This window comes from Mustela putorius, unplaced genomic scaffold, assembly GCF_011764305.1.
Source record: "Mustela putorius furo isolate JIRA1106 unplaced genomic scaffold, ASM1176430v1.1 tig00003909_pilon_pilon_pilon, whole genome shotgun sequence".
Taxonomy (NCBI): domain Eukaryota; kingdom Metazoa; phylum Chordata; class Mammalia; order Carnivora; family Mustelidae; genus Mustela; species Mustela putorius.
The window spans coordinates 39,393,340-39,415,690 of NW_025422057.1; the positions used below are offsets into that span (position 1 = coordinate 39,393,340).

Here is a 22,351-nt window from a genome sequence, read left to right on the forward strand (position 1 = left end):
CTGGTTTTCTAAGTAATGCGTGATACAAATGGTGTAACTATAGCATGAGAATTTGGGATTGTTACCAACAATCTCTAATGAAGCCCCCAGTTCCTGTGCATGTATTGATACCACTCTGTGGTTTGATTATTCTAAAGGACTTGTGAGTTTTGTTTTATGAGAGCCCACAAACCTAAGAATCCAGTAATATAGTTCTGACCCAATTTAATAAGTCTACTAACTGTAAATTATATGCTTTTTTAAAGAAATGGTAGTTATGATTTTTTTAAGATTTTATTTATTCATTTGAGAGAGAGAAAACAAACAGGGGAGGGGCAAAGGAAGAGAGAGAAACAGACTTCCCACAGAGCAGGGAGCCTTATGCAAGAATCAATCTCAGGACCCCAAGATCATGACCTGAGCCGAAAGCAGACACTTAACCAACTGAGCCATTCAGGTGCCCCAGTTACGATTATTTTTAAAGTATTATTTTAGTACTTAATTAATTTAGTACTTAATTAATTAATTTAGTACTTTATTAATTATATCTCTGGTAGTGTGGCCAAATTGAAGCCAAATTACTACCACTATTATCATTTTGCACTAGTATATGAAGTGTGAGCAGCAAATGTGTGCAACTATATTCCAACAGTGTCAAATTCTATAACTCTTCAAGTTAGATTTCTTAGCTACAAGATATATTTTACCAATCACCCCCTGACCAAATTCTTTTTTCCTTTCTTCTTTTTTTTTTTAAGATTTAGTTATTTTAGAGAGAGAGAACGGGTGGGAGGGGCAGAGGGAGAGAGAGAATCTCAGGCAGCCTCTGCAATGAGCACAGAGCCTGATGCAATGCTTGATCTCATGACCCTAAGATCACGACCTGAGCTGAAACCAAGAGTGCGACGCTTAACCAATTTTGCCACCCAGGCACCCCACCAAATTCTTTTTTATTTCCCACCTGTTTCTTTTTAACAAGACTCACAAAATTATTTATGACATTGTTCGTTCTCTCTGGTGAAACCCCTGGTTTAGTTCAACAAACTACTGCCTGCAAGGTGAGTTTACAGCTCTTAAAATGTACATGTAATTATTCTGGGTAGCCTTTATCTGAAATACTTTTTAAATACTAATGATCACAAAAATCTCCTTTCATTTTATAACAGTTTCTAACTTAATTCAACGTTGTGCTCGCTTCGGCAGCACATATATTCTAACTTAATTCAACGTATACGCAATAGTGTAAACCACTAGCTGCTTGCCTTCTCAATAAAGGAGTTCAAAGGTATTAAATAATGTGTAATGTTTTCTATAGTATTATTAATTTTATATCTTTAGGGCATTACAGGCTGAGAAAGTTGGCAAAAAAAAAAGAGTACATGGTTTTATGCTTTTATAATGCATAGCTCTCAGATTTCACGCTGAACTACCCCCAGTTTTAAAATACCCATGGTTGGGGCACCTGGGTGGCTCAGTGGGTTGGGCCTGTGCCTTCAACTCAGGTCAAGATCCTGGGATCGAGCCCCGCATCATGCTCTCTGCTCAGTGGGCAACCTGCTTCCCCTTCTCTCTCTCCCCTGCCCCTCTGCCTACTTGTGATTTCTCTCAGTCAAATAAATTTTTAAAAATTTTTTTAAATATCCTTGGTTGAGGTTGACCATCAAATATGTTATACGTAAGAATTGATTCTCTAACTCTGCTTTCTTGAAAATAAAGTCTAGCCAACCTGCTTTATTTTACAGAGGCCCCTCCAGTGAGCAAGCAAGCCATGGTTCTTCTAACAGTCATTTAAAGTGCCTGAGAGATTTTCTCCAAGAACATGCAATTCAGAGGCTCCACGAGAGGTGAGTCAGAAATGCTTCCCAGTCAGAAAACCCAGACACCATGCACCCCACAGTAAGTACAACATATTCCTCTAAGAGATCCCTGCTCTCTGACCTGGGCAGAAAAGCTGATCCACATACAGAGTGACAGAGGCTGATGAGTTATGGGAATCAAGTGGCTTTGCTTACTGATACTAAACTCTGACTTTATATGTCAACAAGCAGCACTTTCTCGGTGGTCAGGAATGCATTTCTACCATAGCATTTCTCCCTGCCTCTGTTAATCATTGAGCTCTTTTTTTCTGAATTTGAGAGTGAGTCAAGGCTTTAACTCTAGGACAGCCTGATAAAGATTCAAGAGTTGGAATTTTAAATCAGCTGCAAACCTTTGAGTATTGGTGGAGGGTCATCTCAAGCCACTGGGGCAAAATTTGACTTTCTAAAAAATAGTGCTGAAACAACTGGGTAACCATTTGGGAAGAGATCAAAGTAGAACCATACCTAACACTTCACATAAAAATAAATTCCTACTGGATTAGGGATCTAAATGCAAAAACCAAAACCATGCAGTACTAATAGACAACATGAATGATTTCCTCTTTAGCTTCAGTGTAGAGAAAGCCTTACTATGACTTGAAATCCAGAGTGATAAAGAAAAATTAATAAATTTGAATACATAAACATAAAACATTTTTCATGGTTAAAAGCCATCATAAAAAGTCAATGAACAATTGACAAACCACGAGACAATATTTGCAGCATATATAACAGACAAATGGTTAGTATCACTAATATATTAAGAGAATATTAAAGGGTTCTCAAAAATTAAGTAGTAAGACAGCAAGAGAGAGAGAGCGCTACCTTCCAGTATCTCTGATGAATGTAGATGCAAAAATCCTCAACAAAATATTAACAATTTGAATCCAAAAGTACAATTAAAAAAAAAAAATCATTCACCATGATCAAGAGGGATGTATTCCCAGGATGTAAGAGTGTTTCAGTATCCAAAAGTCAATCAGTGTGATATATCATATCAATAAGAGAAAGAGAAAGAATAAAACCCATATGATCATCTCAGTAAGTGCAGAAAAAGTTTTGACAAAGTACAACATCCATTCATGATAAAATCCCTCAACAAGGTATACCTAGAGGGAATATACCTCAACATAATAAAGGCCATATATGAAAAATCCCAAGCTAACATCATACTCAGTGGGGAAAAACTGGGAGCTTTTCTTCTAAGGTCAGGAACAAGACAAGGACACTCTCATCACTTTACTTCAACACAGTACTGGAAGTCCTAGCGACAGCAATTGGACAACAAAAAGAAAGAAAAGGCATCCAAATTGATAAGTAAGACTTTCACTATTTGCCGATGACATGATACTATATATAGAAAACTTGAAGGACTCCATCAAAAATCTACTAAAACTGATAAATGAAATCATTAAAGTTGCAGGATACAAAATCAATGTACAGAAATCTCTTGCATTTCTATTTACTAGTAATGAAGCAGCAGAAAGAAATTAAGAAAACAATCTCATTTACAAGTGCAAAAAAATAATAAAATACCTAGGAATAAACTTCAGCAAAGTGGTAAAAGCCCTGTATTCTGAAAACTATAAAATACCAATGAAAGAAATTAAAGACAACAAAAAGAAATGGAAAGACAGTCCATGTTCATGGGTTGGAAGAACAAATATTGTTTTTGTTTTTGTTTTTGTTTTTAATTTTTTTTAATTTATTTATTTGACAGAAATCACAAGTAGATGGAGAGGAAGGCAGAGAGAGAGAGAGAGAGGGAAGCAGGCTCCCTGTTGAGCAGAGAGCCCGATGCGGGACTCGATCCCAGGACCCTGAGATTATGACCTGAGCCGAAGGCAGTGGCTTAACCCACTGAGCCACCCAGGCGCCCCGGAAGAACAAATATTGTTAAACTGTCTATACTACCCAATGCAATCTACAGATTCAATGCAATCCCTATCAAACTCTCAACAGCATTTTGCACAGAACTAGAACAATACTAGAATTTGTATGGAACCACAGAAGACCCTGAAGAACCAAAGCAATGAGAAAGAAAAACAAAACTGAATATAGCACATTCCAGAATTCACGTTATGTTACAAAGCTGTATTATTCAAGACAGTATGTTGCTGGCATAAAAATAGACACGTGGATCAAGGGAAGAGAATAGAAAACCCAGAAATAAACCCACAATTATATGGTGAACTAATCTTTTACAAAGGAGGCAGGAATATGCAATGGGAAACAGTCTCTTCAACAAATGGTGTTGGGAAAACTGGCCAGCCACATGCAAAAGAATGAAACTGGACCACTTTCTTACCACCACACACACACACACACACCCTCAAAATGTGAGACCTGAAACCATGAAAATCCTAAAATAGAGCACTGGCAATAATTTCTCTGACATTGTTGTAGCAACATCCTTCCACATCTGTCTCCTGAGGCAAGGGAAACAAAAGCAAAAATAAAGTACCAGGACTACATCAAACAAAATGAAAAGCTTCTGCACAGCAAAGGCAACAACCAACAAAACTAAAAAGACAACCTACTGGAAGGGAGAAAATATTTTCAAATGGCATATCTGATAAAGGGTTAGTATCCAAAGTATCTAAAGAACTGATTAAACTTGGGGGTGCCTGGGTGGCTCAGTCATTAAGCGTTTGCCTTCAGCTCAGGTCATGATCTCAGGGTCCTGAGATTGAGTCCCACATGGGGCTCTCTGCTCAGCAGGGAATCTGCTTCTCCCTCTCCTTCTCCCACCTGTGCTCTCTCTCTCAAATAAATAAATAAATAAATAAAATCTTAAAAAAAAAAAAAAGAACTGATTCAACTCAACACACAGAAAACCAAATAATCTGATTTAAAAATGGACAGGAGACATACACAAACATTTCTCCAAAGAGGACATTCAGAAAGCCAATGGACACCTGAAAAGATGTTCAAAAGCACTCATTATCAGGGAAATGCAAATCAAAACCACAATGTGGTGGGGCACCTGGGAGGCTCAGTGGGTTAAAGCCTCTGCCTTCGGCTCAGGTCATGATTCCAGGGTCCTGGGATCGAGCCCCGCATCGGGCTCTCTGCTTGGCAGGGAGCCTGCTTCCCTTCCTTCTCTCTCTGCCTGCCTCTGCCTACTTGTGATCTCTGTCAAATAAATAAATAAAATATTTAAAAACAAAAACAAACAAAACTACAATGGGGGGCACCTGGGTGGCTCAGTGGGTTAAGCCTCTGCCTTCGGCCAGGTCATGATCCCAGGGTCCTAGGATCGAGCCCAGTGTCGGGCTCTCTGCTCAGCGGGGAGCCTGCTTCCCTTCCTCTCTCTCTGCCTGCCTCTCTGCCTATTTGTGATTTCTGTCTGTCAAATAAATAAATAAAATCTAAAAAAAAAAAACACAACTACAATGGGATATCACCTCACACCTGTCAGAGAGGCTAAAATAAAAAACTCAAGGGACACCTGGCTGGCTCAGTTGGTGGAGCATGTGACTCTTAATCTCAGGTTTGTGAATTTGAGCCCCAAGTTGGGTGTAGAGATTGCTTAAAAATAAAATCTAAAAAAATCAAAAAACAAAAGAACTAAAAAAGCAACAAGTGTTGATAAGAATGTGGAGAAAAAGGAACCCTTCTGAACTGTTGGTGGGAATCCAAACTGGTGCAGCCACTGTGAAAGACAGTTCCTCAAAGGGAGGTTCCTCAAAAAGTTAAAAATAGAACTATCCAGCCATCTAGTAATTGCACTACTGGATATTTACTGAAAGAATACAAAAACATTAATATAAAAGGATACATGCGCCCCTATGTATGTTGTAGCATTATTTACAATAACCAAACTATGGAAGCACCCAAGTGTCCATCAACAGACAATGGTCAAAGACATCTCTCTCTCTCTCTCCTCTCTCTCTCTCTCTCTCTCTCTCTCTCACACACACACACACACACACACACACACAAACAGTGGAATAGTATTCAGCCATAAAAAAGAATGTAGCCTTGCCATCTGAGACAACAATGAGAGTATAATGCTAAGCAAAATAGGCTGATCAGGCAAAGACAAATATATGATTTTTCTCATATATGGAATGTAAGAAACAAAACAAACAAAGGGGAAACAACAGAGAGACAAACCAAAGAACAGATTCTTAACTATAGAGAACAGAGGGGAGGCTACCCTGTGGTTACCAGAGGGGAGGTGGGAGGGTGGGTGGGTGAAATAGGTAGAAGAGATTGGGAGTGCACTCGTGATGCACACTGGGTAAGTATGGAACTGTTGAATCACTATATTGTACACTTGAAACTAATATAGCTCTGTATGTTAACTGCCCTAGAATTTAAATAAATAAATAGCCTGATGACAATGGCACTTCACATTTGTGACAATTAGATCATGTAGGTTACTGGGACCAACGTTGACCCTACATCTTTAAACCACACCCGCCATCCTTCTTCGTACATCACCACCACCACTCCCAATAAAGGAAAGCCCTAAATAGCCCAGGGTCCTTTTTTTTTTAAGATTTTATTTATTTATTTGAGAGAGAGAGACAGTGAGAGAGAGCATGAGCGAGGAGAAGGTCAGAGGGAGAAGCAGACTCCCTATGGAGGTGGGAGCCCGATGCGGGACTCGATCCTGGGACTTCGGGATCATGACCTGAGCTTAAGGCAGTCGTCCAACCAACTGAGCCACCCAGGCGTCCCCCAGGGTCCTTTAAGACTGTTACTTGGGGCTTTCCTCACTTCTTGCCCAGCCTACTCCAGTTCTTCTCCAATTGTATCAGCTACCAATCATGAATTGCATCTCTGAGTTTGCAACCAGTTTGAAGGCCCCCAAACTTGGTATGATATTTGATTCTTTGTCTTTGACCATTGGCAAAGATTTTGACTCAGATTCTCTGCTCTGATTTTTCTCTCATGTGGTCACTCCAAATAGTAATTTGAGCCATATGAAACTGCTGTTTTTATATGACAAAAACACAAATATTTTGTATGGTTCAACGTAAAAGGTTACCCAAAACCTGGCCTGAACCTATTGACCAGCACAGCAGCAATGCTGTGTTCCCAACTTAGAGTATGTTGTATTTCAGTTTTGCTTTCCCAAACGTTTAATTATTTTATTATAGTCTCTTTTGATGCCTGCTAAGTCCCTTTCCATTCTTTTTTAGAATTATTCAGTGTGCTGTTGCCTATCTCATCATTTCTTTGCATATCTCATTTCTTACTGAAAACCTGGCTTTTTAAATAATATAACTTGGCAACTCTGTAAGTCAGATACATACCTTCCAGGATTTATTTTATTTTTTTTATTTTTATTATTTTAAGATTTTTTATTTTATTTTATTTATTTGACAGAGAGAGATCACAAGTAGGCAGAGAGGCAGGCAGAGAGAGAGAGAGGAGGAAGCAGGCTCCCTGCTGAGCAGAGAGCCCAACACGGGACTCGATCCCAGGACCCTGAGATCATGACCTGAGCTGAAGGCGGCGGCTTAACCCACTGAGCCACCCAGGCGCCCCTTCCAGGATTTATTTTAGTTAATTTTTCTTACAGTTGTTGTTGTTGTTGTTGTTGTGTGTTTATTTAGTGACTTTCCTGTACTACTTTTGTAGCCTGTTTTCTTTGTCATGTATGGCCACTAAAGTCTCTGTTCACTTAACTTAGGGGTTAACCAGTGACTGGACAGAGATTCCCTGTATGCCTGGTACCAGTAAGTCTCCCAGCTTTTGCCAAGGGGTCTGTGTCTGTATGTTACGGTAAACCTTAAATCTGGCAGTTTACAACTCAGGCTTAGCCTTCGGTTCCTGCTTACATGGAGTCTCAACACTAACCAGAGGTGAAAGATTAGGGCCTTCTCCTGGGCATGTGAACTGGCTTGTACATCAAATGGCCTCTAGGCCCCAGGAATGCATTGGCACTTTTCAAAGTCTATCTCATTCCCCAAACTTCCTTTTCAGTTTTTGGGCAGTCTCTTCTTTATTCCACAACTGTTAACCTTCATGTACCTACAATGTTAAACAGTCACTACTGATTTTCTTTTTTTAAACAGATGTTCCAGGAAAAGGCTTTCACAGTGAGTAAGCTCTGAATGAGGTCAAGTAAAGATAATCCCTGTGAGTGGGAATTTCCAGGAGCCTCTAAAAAGGTCAAACTGTGTAATTCTCTAGGAGTGGGGCTTTTTCAGGAGTCCCAAACTTTTCTGTTCTCTCCACTGGTTGCTAGGTGGCTGGGTTGCACAGTTACCATGTTGTGAGGCTGTAGGTTTTCAAAGCTACAAGAGAGCTGGGAAGAAGGGGATCAGAATAGGGCAAGTTATAATTCTGAAAAGCTCCCTTTCCTTACTGGGACTCAGCCATTTTTCTTGAATAAATGTTCTTTGGATTGTTGCAAGCCTTTGGTTTATCTTCAGAGTTCTGAAAAAGTTGATTTAAAATTTTTTTGCCAGAGTTCTCATTGTTTTTATGGGGAGTGGATGAAGGTTCTTAGTCTGCCATTCCATTCTCTGGTGGAATCTTGAAGTTTCCTTTCTTTTCTTTTAAATTTTATTTATTTGAGAGAGAGAGAGTATGAGAGCGAGAGCGAGCGAGCGAGAGAGAGCATGAGCAGGGAGTAGGGGCACAAGGAGAGGGAGAAGCCACCTCTCAGCTGATCAGGGAGACTGATATGGAACTCGATCCTAGGACTCTGGGATCATGACCTGGGCCAAAGGCAGATGCTTAAACAACTGAGCCACCCAGGTGCCCTGAAGTTTCCTTTCTATAGATATTATACATTTCTGAAGTTTATTCCTAGGGTATTTTTGTTGCTATTTTAAATACATTTTCTTCCACTATATTTTCTAATTGGTTTTGTCTTTATTTAGGAAACCTCTTTTTTTAAAAATTCTAGTGTAATTGATGTACAACATTATATTAGTTTCAGGTATACAATATAATAATTCAACAATTCCATACATTACTCAGTGCTCATCATGATAAGTGTCCTCTTTATCCCTTTTACCTATTTTACCTGTTCTCCCACCCACCTTCCCTCTGGTAACCATCTGTTTGTTCTCTTGTTGAGTCTGGGTTTTTTTGGTTCATCTCTTAGTTTTCCTTTGTTTCTTAAATTCCACATATAAGTGAAATCATACGGTATTTGTCTTTCTCTGACTGACTTATTTCACTTAGCATTATACTTTCTAGATCCATCCATATTATTGCAAATGGGAAAGTTATATTCTTTTTTATGGCTGAGTAACATTCCATTGCATATATACACCACATCTTCTTTATTCATTCATCTATCAAGGGATACTTGGGTTGCTTCCATATCTTAGCTATTATAAATAATGCAATAAATTCAATAAAAGCCAACATTCAATAAATAAATAAATAATGCGATAAATATAGGGTGCATACAACCCTTTGAATTAGTGTTTTCAAATTCTTTGGGTAACTATCTAGCAGTGGCAATATTGGGTCATATGGTGATTCTGTTTGTAATTTTTTGAGGAACCTCCACACTGTTTTCTACACTAGCTGCACCAGCTTGCTTTCCCACCAGCAGTGTAGGAGGCTTCTCTTTTCTTACATCCTCACCAACACTTGTAGTTTCTTGTGTTTTTTATTTTAGCCCTTCTGACAGGTGTGAGGTGATATCTCATTGTGGCTTTGATTTGCATTTCCCTGATCATGGGTGATGTTGAGCATCTTATCACGTGTCAGTTGGCGATCGGAATGTCTTCTTTGGAGAAAGGTTTGTGTGTGTCCTCTGCCCATTTTTAAAATTGGGTTATTTGGTCTTCTGTGTGTTGAGTTGTATCTTTAGATACTTTATTTTTTTAAAAGATTTTATTTATTTACTTGACAGAGAGAGATGACAAGCAGGCAAAGAGGCAGGCAGAGAGAGAGGAGGAAGCAGGCTCCCTGCCGAGCAGAGAGCCCGATGTGGGGCTCCATCCCAGGACCCTGAGATCATGACCCGAGCCAAAGGCAGCGGCCCAACCCACTGAGCCACCCAGGTGCCCCTCTTTAGATACTTTAAATCTAACCCCTTATCAGATATACCACTGTCAAATATTTTCTCCCATCCAGTAGGTTGTCTTATTTAGGAAACCTCTTGATCATTACATATTTATTTTGTATACAATGGATTTTGTTGAATTGTTGTATTGCTTATAATAGTTTTATTGTTGTTGGTTCTAAATTTTCAGGTAAACGAATAATGATACTTTTGCCATCTTTTTTCCCTCCAATGTTAAACCTCTTTTTCTTATTTAAATACATTTGTTAATACCTCCAAAGCCAAGTTAACAGTAGTAAGAATGAGCATCCTTGCATTGTTCCTGACTCAAGTGGATATTCTTTCACTATTTTACCATTAAACTTGGTGTGTTTTTTTTTTCAATCATCTTCATAGTTTTTAAATACATGCCAATGACTATTCTGTCTGCCTGACTATTCTTCATCATGGCTTCATTTCAAGGCAATCTATTCCAGCCCTTCCTTGTCTAGCCTGGACTCCTTCTAGTCATAACACTCTTCCGTATCTCCCCCTGTAGGAGAGCAACCAGGATTTCATCCTCTGGAGAAATACCGCAAACAGAGAAGTATGGCACAGAGATGATGATAGCAGTAATAACATATCAGAGGGGAATCTTTGAGAATATTAAAGCAAATATTTTTAATTTGTATTAGCAAACAGAATCCAGAAGCACATGAAAGTAACAATAGGCCAATAATGTGTCTCTTTTCCCAAGCATGCAACAGTCTTCCAATAAAAGGGACTTTGATAATATAAGTTGCCATTTTATTTTTTTTTTAAGTTGCCATTTTAAAGGTCAAAGAAGATGATCTACTGTCTTATACTAGACACAAAAATTAACTCAAAATGGATTAAAGACACAAAAATAAAGGCAACAGAAGCAAATATAAACAAGTGAGACTGTATCAAACTAAAAAGCATCTGCACAGGAAGGAAAACATTAGTGGAATGAAAAGGCAACCTATGGGATGGGGAAAATTTGCAAAACTGACATATATCTGATAAGAGATTAATATCTGAAATATATAAAGAACTCACACAACTCAATAGCAAAAAACCCCAAAACAATCCAAGTAAAAAGCAGACAGATATAAACAGACATTTTTCCAAAGATATATAGATAGCCAGTGGGGTGTATGACAAGGTGCTCAATATCTGTAATCACCAGGAAAATGCAATGAGATCACCTCACCTGTTTTAAAACACACACACACACACACACATAGACACACACACACATACACACGAAGCAGCAAGGGCAGATGAGAACAGAGAGAATTGGGAACTGTTGTGCACTACTGGTTGGAATGTAAATTGGTGCAGTCACTATGGAAGACAGTTGGAGTTTCCTCAAAAATCAAAAATAGAACTACCATATCCAGCAATTCCACATCTCAGTATTTATCTGAAGGAAATGTGAACACTAATATGGTCATTGTGTCACCAGCTAGACCCCAAGACCTGATCTTTGCTACCCACTTGCGTATTCTTACTGACCTTTGCCCACATTTTTCCTTAAGTTCTTTCCAGCTTATCTTTTAACTCAGGCTAATGGAAACCAAAGCACCCTCAAGCAGTAGTGACTACCCAGACGGGAGACCTCCTGCTGGCACAGACCACCCAGACCAGTTTAAGCATGACTCCACTGATCTGGAGTCACTCCACTGACCTGGGGTCATTCCACTGACCTTTGCAGGATATAATTCAGAAACAGCCAGATAGAAGAGATGCATATGGAGAAGTATGTGGGAAAGGGCGTGGAGTTGTCATGCCTTCTCTGGGTGCTACTCTCCCTGCACCTCCCAGTGTTCACCAACCCAGAAGCTTTCAGAACCCCACCCTTCTGGGCTTTTATGGACGCTTCGTTATTACATAGGCATAGTTGGTTAAATCATGGCCATTGGTGATTGATTCAGCCTCCAGCCCTTACCTTCCCCTGAGGTCAAGCCTATCTGATAACAAGGTTGGTTCCCCCTAGCAATCAGTCCCCACACTTTGGGGCTTTCAAAAGTTACCTCATTAACACAAATATAGATGTAGTGTAAGGGGGCTTGATAGGAATCACAAAAGACACCTTCATTGGTCTTATCGTTTAGGAAATCCCTGGGGTTTTAGGAACTCTGTGCTAGGAGTGGGAATAAAGACCTAATATATATTTCTTATTACAAAGCACAATATTACAGTGCCCAAATGAGGAGCAAAAGAAATGGCATCTTGTTAACTTTGCAGGCATCAACTTAACTTTTATTTCAAGCCCCCATCCCATTGGGAAGGTAGATAATTTCACCTCAGCCCTTTTGGGGAATTTTTGCCTATACTTCAGGGCATGCCTAGGTTATAGGGATTATACACAGTCAAGGTTTTGGAGGGGGTGCCCAAGTGGTTTTCAAACTCCTGTCTCCTCATGTTTTGTCTCTGGCCATGTGATCTCTTTGGATCTATAGCTGGTACGTGGGGTGCAAGAGCACCTGTCCCAGAGGGTCCCAAACAAACCAGGGTCAGCCATTAGTGCTGACAAAATCCACAGGCAGAAAGACAAGCATTGGAGTGCCTGGGTGGCTCAGTGGGTTAAGCCTCTGCCTTCGGCTCAGGTCATGATCTCAGGGTCCTAGGATCAAATCTCACATCAGGCTCTCTGCTCAGCAGGGAGCCTGCTTCCCTCTCTCTCTCTGCCTGCCTCTCTGTCTGCTTGTGATCTCTGTCAAATAAATAAATAAAATCTTTAAAAAAAAAAAAAAAAGAAAGAAAGACAAGCATCAGTGAAACAAGAATGGAGTTTATTTCAGTGAGGCCAACACCAGGAAGACAACAGACTAGCATCTCAAAGACTGTCTCCAAAGTGCTGAATATACTTTCAGGTTTATATAAGGAAAAGGTGGGGCAAAGGTCGGTGGGTACATGCATCTGGGCAGTCAAGGTCAAATTGGTCAGTTTTTCTTGGGGTCAATCAAGCAGGATCTTGTCAGCTCAGGACCATCCTTATTGCCTGAGTGGGTAGTTTGAGTTCCATCTGGGGATGCTTTGCCCACAGGGCCTTTTGTCTAAGTTAAGAGATAAGCTGGAGAGAACTTAATGAATTAGAAAGTACTGACTGAGGTCAAAATGGAGTTAGTTGGAGTCCTCTTTTAATACATCATTATTTTTATTGCTTAATAATATGCCATTATAGGGGTGCCTGGGTGGCTCAGTGTTAAGCCTCTGCCTTCGGCTCAGGTCACGATCCAGGGTCCTGGGATTGAGCCTCACATTGGGCTCTCTACTCAACAGGGAGCCTGCTTCACCCCCACCCGACCCCGCTCCCCGCCTGCCTTTCTGCCTGCTTGTGATCTCTGTCAAATAAATAAATAAATAAAATTGTTTAAAATAATATACCATTGTATGGATAGACCACATTTTGTTTATCCATTCATCCAGTACATACATTTGACTTGTTTTTACCTGTTTTTTTAAAAACTATTGGCTCGGGGCGCCTGGGTGGCTCAGTGGGTTAAGCCGCTGCCTTCGGCTCAGGTCATGATCTCAGGGTCCTGGGATCGAGTCCCGTATCGGGCTCTCTGCTCAGCGGGGAGCCTGCTTCCTCCTCTCTCTATCTCTCTGCCTACTTGTGATCTCTCTCTGTCAAATAAATAAATAAAATCTTTAAAAAAAAAAAAATAAAAATAAAAATAAAAACTATTGGCTCTTGTGAATATTGCTATAAACATTAATTTACAAGTATATATCTGAGTACCTGTTTTCAGTGGTCTTGCGTATATACCTAGAAGCGGAATTGCTAGGTTAAATGGTAACTGTTTTTGACTTTTTAAGGAATCGCATCCAGTTTCTATATTTCCTTATTCCTGGCAACACTTGCTTCTGTCTGTCTTTGTTTATTATAGCCATCCTAGTGCGTATGAAGTGGTATCTCACCGTGGCTTTGATTTACGTTTCTCTAATGACTAAAGATGTTGAGCATCTTTTTATGTGCTTACTGACCATTACAGTGGAACTTTTTAAAACTTTTAATTTTGATTTAGTTTCACATTTACAGAAAAGTTCCAGAATAGTAAAAAGGAAAAAAATATATCCTGTATGCCTTTTACACAGAATTACCAACTGTTAACATTATGTCCCCATTCAAGTTATTTCCTCTGTCTCTGAGCACTCCAAGAGTAATGCACATTCATCATGCCCCTTTTCCCCTGCATAGCTGTGTGAATTTCCTGAGAACAATGGCTTGTTTCTTAAACATGACCTCAGTACATTTATCAAAATCCTGAAACTTTTTTTTTTAATTTTAAGTAATCTCTATACCCAAATTGGAGCTCAAACTTACTACCCTGAGATCAAGAGTCACATGCTCCACTGCCTGAGCCAGCCAGGTATTCCAAAATCCTGAAAATTTAACATTAATAAAATAATTATCTAATCCACTATATATTTGAACTTCTCCAGTTGTCCAGATATTCTAGTTTTGAGTCCAGGATCCAATCCAAGATCCCATTTATATAGGTGCCTTTAATCAAAGACAGCTCCCCAGCATTTCTTCATCTTTCATGGCCTTGATATTTTGAAGAGTATGGGCGAGCTATTGTGTAAAATATGTTCACATGATGTTTCCTTGTGATTAGATAAAAATATGCATTTTGGGCAGGAATTCCACAAAGGAATGTCCTCAGGGCCTCATAGCAGGAGGCTCATTTTAACCCAACCTTGGCGGTTAGAGTTGATTCTTTGGTTAGGTAGTATCACTTGGCCTCCATTGAAATTGCTCTTTTTTCTTTTGTAATTAAAAAGCAGTATGGAGGAGTTACTTTGATTTGATATAATATTCTGTTCCTCATTAAATTTTCTGTTCCTCACTAGTTTCAGCATACTGTGCCTTTATAAAAAATCAGTTCTAAGGTATGCCTCAGTGGCTTAATTGGTTAAGCATCTAACTCTTGATTTAGGCTCAGGTCATGATCTCAGGGTCTGTCTCTCCAAAGGAATAATGTGAGACAATAGATAGAAACCCAGACATGTGCTATCCCTAATCTTAAAGAACTTTGAAACTCTTTCTGAACCAGGCCTTACCTTCAAGCTCATTGTCTTGGTAGGAACTCAAAACATTTTATCCCTGACTCTTTGGGTGGGAGGGAAGCCACAAGGCAACAGGTCATACAGAGCATGAAAACATATTAGAAGTCTTTTCAGAAATATCCCTCCATGACTAGGGGTTCTGTTTGTCTTCATTGCAAGGTTCTTGCAAGCCTGATGTCCTCCCAGAGGCCACAAGAGCACAGATGTGTTCCCTCACCACCCTTGGGGCCTAGGAGACATGGCAGCTGTTGCCCCATAGTGCTGTTGTCACCACGTGCAGTGGTGTGGGGACACTTGAAGACGTGGCTTGCTTTCCCTGGTCCCCACAAGAATTGAGGACAACTTTCCTTTCCTGCTCAAAGACTCTCCCACTTACCTGAGGGTTCTGTGGCCCACACTCTTTTCTGGGCTGCCTGGGTAACGAATAGTATAAGAGCTTCCTTTCAGGGACCTCATCAGTGACTCATCTGTTGCTCCCTCTCCAACTCTCTCTTTTCCCAAAGCTATGTCATCTTCATCTAATCTGCCTGGTATTAGGTATTTTTCTATGCCTAGTGCTCAGGCTAAGAATTGGATTGTTAATGCCCCCAAAGCCTTTTTCTCCTAAGCTGTTATTTCTACCATGGGCTCTGAAGGTCTACTTTGAAATTAATAGTTGAGCATTGAATCACTTCTCTCTGAATTGCTGTAGGAAGTACTACTCTACCATCAGCCTTGGGTAACAGGAAGTAGAGTCGGGTAGGAGGAAGGGGCAAGCCTCTGGCTAATACATGTCCATACCGTGCCATTATTGTGCAATTGATTTGAGGTAAATAAACACAGGCCTTCATGTTTATCTACCTTAAATATTATCATTATGTATCTACCTTAACTTCTGTTCCTTTTAACTTCAGGACAAGCCAGATAAGGAAGTCTCTCTGTTCACTGTTCATTTTTCTTTTCTGGTAGTGTATCAGGTAGGAAGGAAGATAAAGGTAGAGTAAAGATGACTAGAGAAAGCAATAAAGGATTAGATCCTGTAATGGGATGTGAGTTTGGGCTTTGTGGAACAGAGCACCTGGGCCTGAAGGAAAAGAGAGGCACCTTTCCAAGCATTTGAGAAGATGGCACATGTCCTGACCAACCAGTGTGAAGGGAACGGAGAAGGAAAGGGGGCCATGTCCTCCAGTATCATCTCAACCTAGGTATGTTTATTGTGCAATAAATAAGATATATTTGTAAATACTTAGTATATCTAATACCATTTTCACTTCTCCCAGAATTTTATGGACAGTGTACTTATTGTTAATTACTTCAAGCATGAATGGAACTTCATAATGAACTTACTGTTTTTCTTCCTATTGTATTAGTCACTTGGGCTGCCAAAACAAAATACCACACACTGGGTGGCTTAAGCAATAGAGATTTATTTTTCACAGTTCTAGAGGCTGGGAAGTTCAAGATCAAGGTGCTGGCAGGATGGATTTTATACCTGTGAGGGCGCAAGAATTCCTGTCCCCTTCAAGGGTCCTTCTAGCTGGACTAAGAATCAAATTGACACAAGACAGATTAATAGGAGAAAATTAACAGCATATCTATAGGAAATCTACATAGACATGGAAATTCCAAAGATAGGCAGGCAAAATGCCAATAGGTAATTCTGAACTAAGGAGAAAGGGGTAGGGGTCTGGGACTTCAGAGGAAAGAAATACAATTTACAGGACAGTAAGAAAAAGAGCAGATGTTTGGTAATTAGTTGTTTGGTCTGATATACAAGTGGGTCACTTGGACAAAATTTATCTTTGCTAATAACCCTTACTCTAGGAAACAACCAATTTAGATTCTTCTGTGTAGTCAAGGGAAGGACAGAATTTTCTCCTCAGCCCACAAGGTTTCTATTGCCTTCAGCTCAAAATAATCCACGTGCCAAAATATCCCGTCTTGGGGAAGCCTGCCCTTGGCCTCCATAATTCCAAGCCCTCTCCTCTTGGCTTGCAGACAGCAGCCTTTTTTCTATGTGCTCACATGATCTCTTTTTTGTGTGCTTGTTCGAAAAGAGGGGGAACTCTCTGGTGTCCCTTCTATAAAGGCATTAAACCCACCTTGGAATTCCCATCCTCATGACTTCATTCAATCTTAATTACTTCCACAAAGGGCCTATGTCCAAATACAGATATATATGAGGATAGGAGTTCATTATGTATTGGAGGAGGAGGGGAGACACAAATACTCAGTTCATAACATCTGTCTAAAACTGGCCCTTTTGTTTTCTAATAGCGTACCCTCCCCCAGCTCTGATTTACCAGTATTTCCAAAAAGTCGTGGTCATGTGTAGGCCTCCTTCTACAGGAGTTTACAATGAGCTTTAAAAAATTAAAATGCTTTTGGCCATCTCAGTAGCAAAAGACAGTGGGAAGCTTTAATTATGCCTTGACACTATTTTCACACTCTCATATCTAGTGCCCCAAACACTTATATAGACACCAGTATTCTAATCTTAAGAAGTTCTGCATAAAGGGTGCCTGGGTGGCTCCGTGGGTTAAGCCTCTGCCTTAGGCTCAGGTGGTGATTTCAGAGTCCTGAGATCGAGCCCTGAATCAGGCTCTCTGCTGAGCAGAGAGCCTGCTTCCCCCTCTCTCTCTGCCTACTTGTGATCTCTCTTTCTGTCAAATAAATAAATAAAATCTTTAAAAAAAAAAAAAGGAGTTCTGCATAAAGAACTTTGTTTGGGGGTACCTGGGTGGCTTAGTGGGTTAAAGTCTCTGCGTTTGGCTCGGGTCATGATCCCGGGGTCCTGGGATCAGGCCCCGCGTCGGGGTCTTTGCTCAGCAGGGAGCCTGCTTCTCCCCCCTCCAACCCTGTCTGACTCTGCCTACTTATGATTTCTGTCAAATAAACAAATAAAATCTTTTTTTAAAAAAAGAACTTTGTTGGAAAGACAGAAAACAGCATTTACTTATTTACTTTTTAAGTAGGCTCTATGCCCATTGTGGGCTCAAATTCATGACCCCGAGATTAAGAGTCATATGCTCTACTGACTGAGTCAGCCAGGTGCCCTCAGAAGGCAGAGAGTAGGACTGCAGGCCCTACTATCCCATTTTTAAAAATACTGTTTATTAACATTCTTAAAAGTAGAGAAATATGCAAAGAAAATAATTTAGTCCCAAATCCCACTTCCCAATAATCTCTATTTTTGTTTTTTAAAGATTTTATTTATTTATCTGACAATGAGAGATCACAAGTAGGCAGAGAGGCAGGCAGAGAGAGAGAAATGGGGAAGCAGGATCCCTGCTGAGCAGAGAGCCCAATGCGGGGCTGGATACGGGGCTCAATCCCAAAACCCTGAGATCATGACCTGAGCAGAAGGCAGAGGCTTTAACCCACTGAGCCACCCAGGCTCCCCTATCGGTTTTTTGTTTTTTTTTTTTTTAATTAATCTCATGGTGCTCAAGCTCATGACCCCAAGATCGAGAGTCCCACACTCTACCAACTGAACCAGCCAGGTGCCCCCAATATTTTTAAAGAGTAATGTATTCAAGAGATTAGAAAAATTCAGATAGTACAGAAAGTGTAAAATGAAAAGTCAACCCTCCATCCTTCACTGTTCCAACACTTTACCCCAAAAGTAGCCTGTTAATATTCATTCATTAATTCATTGACTTAAAATAGTTGTTGAGGGGCAGCTGGGTGGCTTAGTCCATTAAGCATCCAACTCTTGATTTGGGCTCGGGTCATGATCTCAGGGTCATGAGATCAAACCCCAAGTCAGGGTGGCTCTGCACTCAGTGGGGAGTCTGTTTCAGATTCTCTCTCTCCCTCTCCACCCCTCCCCACCAATACATAAATCTTAAAAAACAAACAAACAAACAAACAAACAAAAACCCTTATTGAGTACCTGCTATGTGCTGAGCACTGTTCTGGGTGCTGGGATTACAGTGGTGAGCAAGATATGTCCAGTTTATACCTTGTGGCACTTGCACTTGTTTACTTCAACATGGACAAGGGAGGTGATAGACAAACACATAAAATAGTGTCAGCTGGTGGTAAATGCTGTGAATAAAAAGCAGTGTGGGTGGGTGGGGGGATGGGTTAACTGGGTGATGGGCATTAAGGAGGACATGTGATATGATGAGCACAAGGTGTTACGGAAAACAGATGAATCTTTGAACACTACATCAGAAACTAATGATGTACTATGTTGAATAATTGAATTTAAAAATGTTTAAAGATTTTATTTATTCAACAGAGAAAGAGAGAAATCACAAGTAGACAGAGAGGCAGGCAGAGAGAGAGGAGGAAGCAGGCTCCCCGCTGTGCAGAGAGCCTGATGCGGGGCTCAATCCCAGGACCCTGAGATCACGACCTGAGCCAAAGGTGGAGGCTTAACCCACTGAGCCCCTTGGCACCCCTAATTGAATTTAAATTTAAAAAAATGCAAAAAACAATATGGAAGAGAGTATTGCAAGAGGAGGACTATTCTGAGCTATGACCTGCAGTGAGGGATTAAGCCTCTGAAGATCTGGGGGAAGAACATTCTAGAAAGAGAGAGCCTAAGTGCACAATCCAGGGTTGAGAGTTTTCTTCCTGGGCCAGCACAAGGTCCACCATCCCTTTGTTTTTGGAACCTGTGCTGAGTGTCAGCAGGCACTTACCATTACATTCGTCCAGTTCCCCTCTTGCAGTAAAAACTGAAAATTAAGGGAAACCTTCCAAAATGGAGCCAGGAGACCAGAAGGGGGAGCTCTCCAGCCCACTCTGCATGAGTTACTGGAAAAACTGTCAATTCAGACCCCAGCAGAAGAATTGTCAACAGGAAAGAATCATCAGTTATAAGCACCAACGGAAGAAATGTACATTACATCTCCTACTTCAGCAACAAAGCCAATGAAAAACCGTCATCATCCTGCACTCTTGATTTACTCCATGGGACTTTCCTTCAAAACAACCCCTTCCAACTTCCTCTTCCTTCTCCAGAAAATAACATTGCTTTCCTTTGTTGGACTAGCCTATGGTTTTTGCCATAGCTTATTTGTCCCACAATGCAATTCTCTTCTATTCTTGAATAAACCCATTTTTGCTGCTAAAATAACTTTTATTTTTAAGGTCATTGAAAATGCATGTGTTATACATATGTCTCTGTCGAAATTGAGATAAAATGAAATAGACTAGAGGCAATATCCACTTAAAGAAAAATGAGAGAAAGCAAATTTGCTTGGGGATGTGGTCTCTTCTTCACTTTTTATGTTACCTGTCTGGTTCCTATAAGCATTTGAGCTTGCCACCCCAATAGAGAGCAGACTCCCTCATTTGCCAAAGAGGAATCTGGGACTATAACAGCATTCTAACCAGGAGTTAAAGGTTAAACTGTTTCAAGCTTCTGTACTCCCTGCTTGCTGACCTAAGTTTCTTGGTCTATAGTCCAACTAACCTACTTTCCTTGAGATTTGCAGGCCACTGGCCTTGAGGAGTGAAGGCCCAGACTTTCCCAGAGGGTAAGGCCTGACCACCATTGAAAACACCTACCTCTGATGCTGGCCAGTCCGTTCAGCATCATGTCCAAATGTGACTAACTGCCTGGCCACTGCTTCTCCTGCATAGAGGCCCCTACACCTGCCCTTCCCCATTTCCTGCACCTGTCCCCTTTAAAACCCTTCAGCTTCAGGGGCGCCTGGGTGGCTCACTGGGTTACGCCTCTGTCTTTAGCTCAGGTCAAGTCCTGGGATCGAGCCCCACATCAAGCTCTCTGCTCAGCGGGGAGCCTCTTCCCCCTCCCCCTCTGCCTGCCTCTCTGCCTACTTGTGATCTTTCTCTCTGTCAAATAAATAAATAAAATCTTAAAACAAACAAACAAAAACAATCTTCAGTTTCGCCTAGATGGGGAAGATGGTCTTGGAGATGTTAGTCCACCATCTTCCCAGGTTGCCAGCTTCCCGAATAAAGCAATGTTTCCTTTCCCAATATCATTTATCTCTTGAGTATTAATTTCCAAGTGGCAAACAGCAGAGCCTGAGTTCAGAACCATTCTCCACCTGGTAACAAGACCTGGGGAGGGTGGGCGACTTGCCCAGGTCTTTCACCAATTTAGCAGTACGCTCCTTTTTACCTTGTCCGCCCCCACCCCAACCATGGCAAAGATTAGTAACTATATGACAGGCATTTCTTTTCCTACTGAACACCTATTAAAGGAGGGTGGTTTGAAAAATAAAACTGAAAACAGGTGGGCTGTGCCCTAAAGTTATTAGGCTGGTTGGCTTCTGCTGAAATTCCCTAATGCCAAAGGTCATGGGAGGTTCACACACATTGTCAAGAGAGAAGTAGGGCAGTAGACAGCCTGGCCTGAAGGCCCTATCCAGTTGGTAATGGCATTCTGGTTTGTTTTTTTTTAAAGTATTTATTTATTTATTTGACAGACAGAGATCACAAGTAGGCAGAAAGGCAGGCAGAGAGAGAGGAGGAAGCAGGCTCCCCACCGAGCAGAAAGCCCGATGCGGGACTCGAACCCAGGACCCTGGGATCACAACCTGAGCCAAAGGCAGAAGCTTTAACCCACTGAGCCACCCAGGTGCCCCTGGTAATGCCATGCTGGTGCTCCAGCTCCATAGTGCTTTTGTTCTTTTCACTCGAATCTAGCTATCGCAGGCCCTTCAGGCAGGTGCGTGTGGGATACAGAATCAGGCTGTAGAAGGAGCACAGGCTCTGAGTTAACAGGCCTAGGTTCAAACGTTGCCTCTTTCTCACCAGCAGGAAAACCTAGAGAGATTTCTTCGCCCTTCTAAACCTCAATTATCCCACCTATAGAACGGGTGTGAAAATGCCTATTTTGCAATGTTGCCATGAAAAGGAGGCGATGCATGCAGACAGTTGTAAGAGGCCTGGTATGTTGGTTCTGCTCTACTCCTACCTCTTAGGCCTCTGTGCTGAGGGGATTCCAAACAGCATGACTCATAGGGAGACTGCAAAGGCTGCTGATGACTTTTTTCTCTCTCATGCTGGTGGCCATATTTACTTTGCAGGTGCTCCTTGACAAGAGACCATCAGGGCTGGTGATGCTGGTGTACAGCAGTTCAGACCTGCTGGGGGATAAAAGGCCACTTCCCTAAGTCCCTTAAGCGCCTCCACTCCCCATGGAGAATATCTTGGCCCCTCCACACCTCAGCAGACCTGGAAACAGAAGAGGTAACACCTGGCCCAGCGGGGTCCCTCACACAGACTGCTGGCAAATGTACCAGTGGCTCAGTGTTTGAGTCACACTGGTTGTTCAACATTTTGACTAGCACCCATGAAGAGCAAGCTCTCTGTCACCAAAGCCTTATTGTCACCACCTGGTCTTCAGTAGAAGGCAAGGACCAACTTCGCAAAGGGTGCTGTCAGGGAGGCAGTGGCTCCTAACGTCTTTGTGTAGTTGCTCTAAATTGGAAACACATGATCCTTGACTAAATAGCCTTTAATCCACTTGCCAAACAAG

At 41.1% G+C, this 22,351-nt stretch overlaps 1 protein-coding gene across 3 annotated transcripts in view; it reads left to right on the top strand.

Moving 5' to 3' along the window:
- The window catches only part of NCOA4 (nuclear receptor coactivator 4), a 63,629-nt gene that overhangs the window by 1,088 nt on the left and 40,190 nt on the right, over positions 1-22,351 (top strand). For all 3 annotated transcript variants that reach the window (XM_004765867.3, XM_004765866.3, XM_013063126.2), the window contains exon 2: positions 1,722-1,823. In XM_004765867.3, the coding sequence (XP_004765924.2) occupies positions 1,799-1,823 (25 nt within the window). In that variant the 5' untranslated portion in view covers positions 1,722-1,798. The remainder of the gene's footprint in view (positions 1-1,721; positions 1,824-22,351) is intronic.